Below are 9,279 nucleotides of genomic sequence, written 5' to 3'. Positions count from 1 at the left end.
AGTCGTAAACGATCGTGAATTATAAGCCAGAACAGTATTTTTCTCTCACACCAAACCAGACAGCAGTAATAATTCACGATCGTTTCAGCCGAAACAAACAGACTAAATAAAGGTAAATAAGACTGCTCATCAAACTTTGCATGTTCACGGCCGTGAACAACTTGTAGCCTTGTGGGCCCATGGCTACGAGCATCCTGCATGGGTTTATGTCTAAAATGCTTCTATAACTATAAATGACTTTAATTAATACATCACTAAGTACTAAGGATGTTTCATTCTTTCTATAATGTTTTTATTCCTATGATATGGATTCATACCGTTCCAAACATATCTTCCTACCACATTCCTGTAGTTTTCCATTCCTCTGTTTTGCCTCTACATTCATATATTTTTCCTGCAATTTTTTCTATTCCTCTGTTCCAAACAGTTCTTGAGCTTTGCTTCTTTATCGCCCTTGACGGGCTATGTCACGGCCTCGGCGCCAACGGCGGCGACACATACGGCCTGTTCACTGGTTGGTTTCTAGGCTAATAAGTCCGGCCAGTGCTGATTTATTATGAAAGAAAAATAATGTTGGCTTTTTGATAAGCCCTGACCGAAACTAACAAACGAACGTGCTGGTAGAGCGGGGGTACCAGTATATTGAATACGCTCGTCACGGTGCTCAAGCATTTGCAGGTGCAGCAACGCCGGCCGGGATGCCCCGAAGCAGCCGCTGCTCGCTATTGAGGTTGAGCTCAAGCAGCTCGTCTTCTCCATCGCTCGCTGCTGCTCGCCATTAAGGTTGAGCTCGAGCAGCTCATCCTCTCCATGGCTCGCGTGGCCCAGCGAATGCCTACATGAACCCTGGACTCGCGGCTGCTGCAGGCGGCAGCGGAGACGACGCTCACAAGGTGCTCGATGCCATGCTCAAGCCGGCGCGCCACAACCAGCTGCCGAAGATGACTGGGTCCCATGACATGGCAGATTTAAATAGCAAGAATGGAAATTTTTTACAAAGGCTGTTGGATTAGTCTAGTTTTTTTTGTGGGTGTTTTATTTTACAGAATAGCTAAATTAGGAGATTTAGAAAACATTTTTAGCTAATCTTTTCGAGATACTCTTAAAAAAAATATAAGCAGTGCTATAAATAGCGCTGGAGCAAATAAAACTGAACCTGATTTAAGGCTTTTAGCTGAAGTGCTACGGGCTCACGGCCCATCACAAACATTTCTACAGGTTCCACACCCACCACTCGTCGGACCAAGCCCGCTATCGAACCTGGTCAACAGATGAGGCTGTCTGTTACCTGTCAGTCTGTCACCAGCTAATGAAAACGGGCCCACAGCCCTTAAACCCTCGTGCCCGTCTTATCTTCCTGCCTCGCCAAACTTCTCTACGGCCCAACCCGCTACTGATAACATCAGTAAACGCCATCTTCTCCGATTCGAATTTCCAAATTCTGCCGCCGACGCGACGCCCTGGCCAGTCGCCATCTTCCCCCTCTTTTCCCGCCCCGCGCCTCGCGATTCAAACGGCGCCGCGGGATGGGTGGGCAGGCCCCACTCCCCCGCTCCTCGCCCCGCTCATACGGCAAGCCACGCAACTCTAACCACCCTCGCCCACTTACAGGTGGACACACAAACAAACAGGCCCCACACGCCGGCGTGACAGCTATCCCTCGGGGGCCCGCGGGTACGCATACCACCCGTGCGTGGCTGCGGCACCGTTATTTATACGCTCCCTCTTTCGCCCACAACGAAATACGGAAACGAAATCCTCAAACCCCCAAACCCAAACAACCTCTCTCGAAAGTTCCATCTCGCGTCGCCGGTTTCCTCAATCTCCGTGGTAGTTGAGCGCGAGCGGGCGGCGGGGGTTTGAACTCGATGGCCACTCCCGGCGAACAATCGGCTGGCGGCGGTGGGGGGACTCGTATTTCTGTATTTTTTGTTCCGGTGGATTTTCAGGCGGATGCGCGCGTGTGACGGCCGATGATGATTTTATTTTATCTTCTGCGAAGGGTCTGCGGCGAGGGCGTCGAAGCTGCGCTACCCACTGCGGTCGGCGAGCAAGGGGAATGCGGCGGTCGGTTCCCCGGCGGCGGATGCTCCTCCCACCATCTCTGCTCCGCGACGGTGCGTTTTCACGTTACTGCCATTTCTTTTTTTCCTTTCCACATTTCACGATGGGGGCGATCTTATTTCACTCGTGGATCCGCGATTCTCGTGTTTTGTTCGAATCTGTTAATATAGTTCCGAACTAGTAGTGTTTTTTTTCTCGACTGAACTAGTAGTGATTCTGTTGTGTAGGATTAGGACGTGCCTATTCTAAGCGCCAGTTTGTTGGGTGCAACGGTTACTGAGATGCGACTGTTCAAATGACACAGTCAACTTCAGTTGTTCTCACAACATGAAGGAATAGCTAAAAGTATAATATATTCTTACAATATGCTCATAACCCTCCATTAGTAGCTAGTTCTCGAACAGTGGATGATAGCTCTGCAAATGGTTTTTGCCAGACCTACCTAGTTTAGAAAGTAGCTGGGGATCGTGTTTTTCTTGAGACCAAATGGGGACCATGATAGCCAACATGAAACTATATATAGTAGTAATGATGCATTTGTTCACATGTCAAAGGTTGTAGGTGCAATTCCATTCCAGGAATATTGTTGAGAAAAATCAACTTTGGCAATCTATTAGCAGTAAAGCAGGCCTGGTTGCTATAGTTAAAAAGGCATAGATCTATGCTTCTTAGGCCCTGTTTGGTTCCCCCTTCTAAAAACTTTAGGAGCTAAAATCTGGATAGAATCTGTCTAAAGAACCAAACACTCCCTCCTAAAACCTCCTAAAAGTTTTAGGAGACTGATTTTTCTTTAGGAGCTCCACCCCCTCCTAAAACCTCCTAAAGTCCTTCCTGGACCTCCACTACCCCTCATTTATTGCTCTATCCCCCCTCTCTCTCTCCTAAAGAAGGGTAAAAGTGTCTTGGTTCAACAACATTTACTGCTTTTAGTCAGTTTTAGGAGATGCAACCAAACACTATTTTAGGAAGTTTTAGAAGGCTGCCTAAAACTTTTAGGAACTAAAGTTTTAGGAGGTCGGAACCAAACAGGGCCTTAATTTCAGCTGCCTATTTGATAAGATTTGTCGGATATAATCCTGCAGTCCCACTTGCCATATTGTAGTTTTGCCTATTTCGTGAACTCTCAAGTCTCTGAACTCCTAGTAAATGTCTAGGGTCTAATTTAGAGAGGTGTAATCATGTGCTGTTTCATTTTGGGTCTCCTTCATATACAGTACAACCTTAGGTGTAGTAAGAGTAGGTCTGTGTAGTTCCACATTGGTTTGTTCAGGAGCACTAGTGCATTACCCATCACAAGGCTGATCTAGTGAGCTTATCAATACTTCAAGCAGTCTATGGGAAGACCATCGGTCAGCCTTCAAGACAGTAGATGTGTAGACTATCGCTTCGAAACTAAGCATCTGATTGTTTGGTGTTATGTCAGTCTACCTACAATTGTCTATAATTTTTGCTGGGCACCTCTCAACTTCCAACTTAACATTTATATGAGCTACTAGTATTTTGCTCTAATAAAGCATTTTTCATCTGATTCCTTATATAGGGCAAAACCATCTTCAGATGTCAGCAAGAGCATGTGTTTAGACCTTTCTGTGAAGGAGAAATCTGCCAAACCTCCACGGAGGCACTCAATACAAACCAAGCCAAGAGCTAGCCCAAGGCCATCACCTTCTGGAACTGTCACCACTCCGGTGTCTAGGAGATCGGACAGCCAGTGGAGGTTTGATACTCCGACATCAGAAGCGTCCATGTCCATGAGAAGGCGCAAGTTCAGCACACTTTCTTCAATCTCGTACTGGATGACACAGATCAGGCTGGCAGAGGCTGCTTCCAAGCACTCAGTTTCTCTGGGCTTCTTTAAGCTTGCTCTTGAATCAGAATGTGAGGTGAGCATCTCTTTTTTATTTGTTTTGTTATTTATCAAATAAGTTTGTTACATAGACGTGATTAGAATATTGCGTGTTTTTATACAGCCTTTGGACCAGATGAGGGAAGAACTCAAGTCCTATGTAGCCCGCCATGGCCTAGCGACAGAATTGGAGGACCCAGTTAAGGACATTCTTCAGGTTTATGATATTGTGGAGGATTTCGAGAAGCTGAAGATCTCTGCAGAGCCCTCGCAGCAACCAAAAAAGTCTGACAAGGCTGCTCGTACTGCCACCAATGTGTCACCCAATGGTAACCTGAAGCCAAGGTCACTGAACTCTAATGCTACTGAAAGTAAGGAAGCTGGAAAGAAAGAGAGCATTCAGAAAGAGAAGCCTGATGCAAAGGTCAGAGGCTCCTATAACAGGAATCCAGTAAAAAACACCACCGCAAAGGAAGTAGTTGCCAAGAACACTGGTAAGAAAACCAAGAAAGAGGCCAAGGGACAGCAGGAAGTTAGCAATGTAGATAGCGAGGCTTCGTCAGCCCTTCCAGATCAGGGATCTGGTAACTATGCTTTTGCAATGTAAGTATGGCACAAGCGCGTGCTATTCCATTTGCTAACTGTTATTTGTGATTTGCAGTTGATGTTGTGAAGGAGATCACCCATGAAGATAAAGAGAACATGGTAAATATAGCTAGCAACTGACATCACTGGATCATTTTTAGGACAGCAACATGCTAGTATTATTTTGATTGTACTAATCAATTATTCAATTTACTTTGCCTGCAGGGTGATATTGAAATGGCAGTGGATGTTGCCATAGCCCAAGATATGTAGAACAGCCGAACCAACTTCAGATTCAATCCTGTTTTTTTATTGCTGAAGATGAAGTATCAGTGTGTGGTTGCTTATTTTGGTTTGCTTTGTTAATATGTTGCTGGAGCTTTCTGTGAGTGATGAACCATAAACCGTCTTCAAGAATGCGTCATGAGTTGATGCTGGGTGGTTGATTGCTTGTATTCGTTTGTTAAGTTTGCAGCTTTGCATGTGCTAATTGTGCATCTGAATATAATTGAATTTATCTATTCTTGTGATTCTTCCCGACAGATGATCCTCCCTGATGTTTCTGTTTATACTGCCCGTTTGTTCTGCATTTCCTCAATTTGCATGCCTGAGCTCTATGCACGTGTGTCCACGTCTCATGCCGTACTGGGGCAGGAGCTCGTACTGTGTGATCATGTGGGTTTCCTTGTATTATTGGATCTTGGACAGAATCCAGATCAGAGCACGCAGGATGCTGGTTTTGATCTCGCTTTTAATAAAACATTCCTTCATGTGCATCAATGTCTCCAGTCATCAGAATGCTGGCATTTCACAGGAAGTGCTAGCTCAATACCATCCATGAGGAAGAAAATGGGATGAAATCTTGGGGCCGAAAATCGATAGTTTTTACTCTCATTGGAGCGCGTTTGGTATTTGAATCCGACAGCAGAGCTGGAAGATCCTGAGGTGATTGATTACAAGGTCAGGTGAGCCAACACCCAACAGCACGAGATGCCGGAAACGTGGCCGCCCATCAGCCTCATGCGATGCCAAACGCACCACCGCGATCGGTTGCGACGTCATGATCCAGCGAGGGTTGCACGCACCTACCAGAGATCGGACTCGCGAAACCGACAGGCCGTGTGCATGATGAGTGCACAAGGGCAGCGCACTCCGCACAGATACTATAGAAACATCCAAGGCAGTATAAGATGGTGGCCAATGTAACAGACAGGAGGTCGTGCCAACGGGAACTGCCGTCCTGCCGCCGGAAAAATGACGTTTTTTGTGAAGGCGGTGCCGCTGCCGCATGGAAACGAGCGGTGCTGCATCTGTTTGCATGCGGTTTGGTGGAGCGGCCGCCCTGAACTCTGACGAATATCTATCTGTTCGGACGGGGGTGTAGTAGGCCAAAGCTACCGAGTCCTGACACACACACACATATATAGAGAGAGAGAGAGAAATAAAAATGTTTTGCTATACCGCTCCGGGTTTGCGCTGCTCAGTTTTGCTCTGTTTAAACCATCCAGGCAGGCATCCACTGACGCATGACAGCAACCGGCACGACGGATTACAGGAAGGCATCGATCTCCGTTAACCATCTCGATTCATGGGTCTGATGATACCGTTCACAGAGACGTATCGGCATCAGCGTTACGTCGATCCACTGCGCGAATGATTATGATTTAGCGGGGTGAGAGCTGTGGGAGAGTGGGCGATGAGTGGCATCACCATCCAGGTTGGGAGCAGAATTATATGAGCCCAGGTACAGACGAGAGGAACAGGCCACGCAGATGCAGCCCGCCGTACCATGTCCATGTGTCGTTGGTCTGCCGGATAAGGCATAGCTAAAAATATTATTTATTAATTTATTATGAGAAAAAATATTTTTTGTTGGCTGAAAAAGTACAGCTATAAATTAAGGGCGTGATTGGTTGTTTTGGTGAGGGGGGGCCGGGATGGAGAGCCGGTCCAGGATGGTGAGATGCATGCTCAAACCGTGCACTCAGTCGTGTTTGGCTGTTTTTGTTGTTGGTCCAGTATAAGATGAGATCTTGTTTGGTTGTATGCATGGATGAAAGTTTTGAATGTATGACACATAAGTCCCTGCGCCATACTTGAATCAAGCCGTCCTGTATGGAGAGGGAAGTGAAAATTGAGAAGATGAAGTCGTGCGGGATGGAGGAGGGCAGATAAATAAAAAGATACAGACGAAAGGTACGAGGAGAACAACCAAACACACCGCATAAATAAGATCAGATATCAAAACGGTGCAGAAACGGTCCGATTCGGCTTTAATAATCACGCCCTAAGGCATCAGGGAAGCGGGCGGGCGGGCATGGCACGATGATACGTGCAGCGATAGCGGGCTCTCCCTATGGTGTGCTTGTGCACGCGAGATCTGGAGGCTGGGCCCGTCTGCCGTGCCTCTCATCTGGTGCCGCCGCGGGCACCACGGCACGAGAGCCCGGGGCATCCAATGGAGCGCCGCAGGACGACGGATGGCATTGGCAATCTGGCATCCGCCCGTCCGCATCATGACCGACACAAAAATGAAAAACAAAAGCTTTTGCATGGATCGGAGCGGACCACAAGTCCACAAATCATGGTCTGGGCGTCTGGCTCTGGCCGCTGCCGAGTTCGGATCTAGATCAATCGCACTCCTGTACCTAGTGCCCTAGTTTAACATTTGTTAACTACGGAGTACAAGAATTTCGACGCAGCGTGCCGTTTTCCAGTGGCTGTCACGTTCGTTCCATTTCCCTATGTTGCCATAACCCTCGTAATCGCGAGTGCCGAGTGGTATATACTCCCTCTGTCAGTCTGTCTATCAAAGTTGTATGCATCAATCAATACCTTAGACTGTCTCTAACAACACGTACCCAAACCGAGACCCATTCACTGATTTAGGTCACGCACAGTAGCCCGAGTCCGGTACGCAGAACAGGTCTCCTCCAACAACGTATGCAAAAGTCCTCACAACCACCGCCCGCTCCACATCTGCCTCTCCTATCTTTCCCTTCTCTCGACGGCGGCGGCAGCGGCTAGGGCAAGGTAGCCCACCGGCGAGGGAGGCCCCCGACGCGGTCACCCAGAGGGATCCAGGCATGGTAGCGTGGGGCGAGTGCCCTCCCCCGGCTCAGTGGCGCGGGTGCCCCTCGGCGCCCCCCCCCGGTACGCGCGCCGCGCTGACGCCCCTACCGTCGAGGTTGTGCTGCTCTGCTCCCTCCATCCCTCCCCTTCTTCTTCTCTGCTTCCTCTGCTTTCTCCTCCCTTCTCTCTCTTGTCTTGTTCCGCGTTGGGGCAGAGCACCGCCGGAGCCACCCTGTGTCGCCGCCCTGTCCTGCTTCTCCCCCTCTGTTTCTCTCTCTCCCTCTTCCTCCGACGGTGGACCGCATCCGCACGAGGCGGGGCCCACAGTGGAGGAGCAGCCGCAGCTGCCGGCTCGAAGGAGGAGTCCTCCCCGTCGTGGTCTGCCTGGCAGCGCTCCACCGCGGAACCACCTCGCCGTGGCCGCACCTCGCCGAGCCAGCCACACCCCGTCACGGACCCGCCTCGCAGCACCGGTGGCACTATGGCCCCCTCCGTCGCGGTGTCCCTCCGCGCCCTCGCTGCCGCCTCCTTCCCCAAGCCCCGCCCTGCCCCTTCCTCCCTTTTCCTCGTCCTCCTCGTGCCAGCCCTGCCTCGACGCCTGCTCCGCCTCTGCTCTGCCAGAGATTTGGGTAGAGGAGAGAGAAGACGGAGGGAGGACACACATTTGGCTTTCCTCTCTCCATCTACGCAAAATAGGCGCTCAGTATGCCTGCTCCGTTGGACGCCGGATTTTTCAAGTTCGTGATGCATTTTGGGTTTGGGTCGGTGTATGAGTAGGCTGTTGGAGACAGTCTTATATGCATAACTTTTAAAAAAAAATTATATACATCATTGAAAGGTTTGAAAATAGGACTTACATAGTTACGTATACTCTTTCACTACTTTTGCCGTGTTCTTAGAGATCCGCGTATTCTAAGCAACAGGGTAACATCGTTATTTATTTACTACCATGTCATGTTTGGAGATCCGATGACGGCAAAACCCACCTATGGATAAACAGGATAAGTACGGGATCAACCCCAATAATGCAAAAATCTCTGGGGGTATTGTATATGCCCCTGCTAACATGCCATAATGTTACTATAATATATTTGTATCCAGTCAAGCACAGTAGTGTTACCGTACTTCAATGCGACCACATACAGCCTGTTCGTTCGATGGTATTTGACTTATAAGTCATGGCTTATCAGTTAATAAACAGTATTTTTCTCTCATATTAAATCAGTCAGCAGTAGTTTCAGTCATAACTTATAAGCCAAACCAGCCTAAACCAACGTGGTGATACTCTGGAAAATTCAGGGCAGCTAGTTGCAGCGTGTTGTTTAATCCTGTAACCCCTGAGGCAAACAGTCACAGTGGTGTTATCGTACTTCAATGCGACCACATGCTCTGAAATATTTCAGAACAGTTAGTGGCAGCTTGTGTTTGTTTAATCCTGTAACCCCAGAGGCAAATTCAGAACCATTTTCAATTTTTAAAAGGCAGAGTCGCAGAAGATTGGCCGAGAAAATGCCAAACCCATATTCCGATGGAGCGGACATTTTTTTACATTTACAGAGACAAGCGTCCGACCGTCTCAGTGACTGACTTTTTAAGACGAATACCCATCTACTAATGATTTTTAGAAAACCAAAAAACAAGTAAGAAAATAGTAACACATCTTTTAAATCCCTAGACAGGACCCCTAGCTAGGCGGCACCGAGACTAGAAAA

At 48.3% G+C, this 9,279-nt stretch overlaps 1 protein-coding gene across 1 annotated transcript; it reads left to right on the top strand.

Annotated features, from left to right (window-relative positions):
* Nucleotides 1-1,743: 1,743 nt before the first annotated feature.
* On the top strand, nt 1,744-5,035 carry LOC136521376 (uncharacterized). Its single transcript, XM_066515110.1, has 6 exons — nt 1,744-1,902; nt 2,003-2,117; nt 3,605-3,947; nt 4,035-4,494; nt 4,572-4,615; nt 4,721-5,035. Exons 1-6 carry the CDS (start codon nt 1,869-1,871, stop codon nt 4,766-4,768), a joined length of 1,044 nt encoding a protein of 347 aa, XP_066371207.1. The 5' UTR covers nt 1,744-1,868; the 3' UTR covers nt 4,769-5,035.
* The last annotated feature ends 4,244 nt before the right edge of the window (nt 5,036-9,279 follow it).

This window comes from Miscanthus floridulus, chromosome 18 (assembly GCF_019320115.1).
Source record: "Miscanthus floridulus cultivar M001 chromosome 18, ASM1932011v1, whole genome shotgun sequence".
Lineage (NCBI taxonomy): Eukaryota > Viridiplantae > Streptophyta > Magnoliopsida > Poales > Poaceae > Miscanthus > Miscanthus floridulus.
This window is presented reverse-complemented; position numbering and strand designations above follow the sequence as displayed.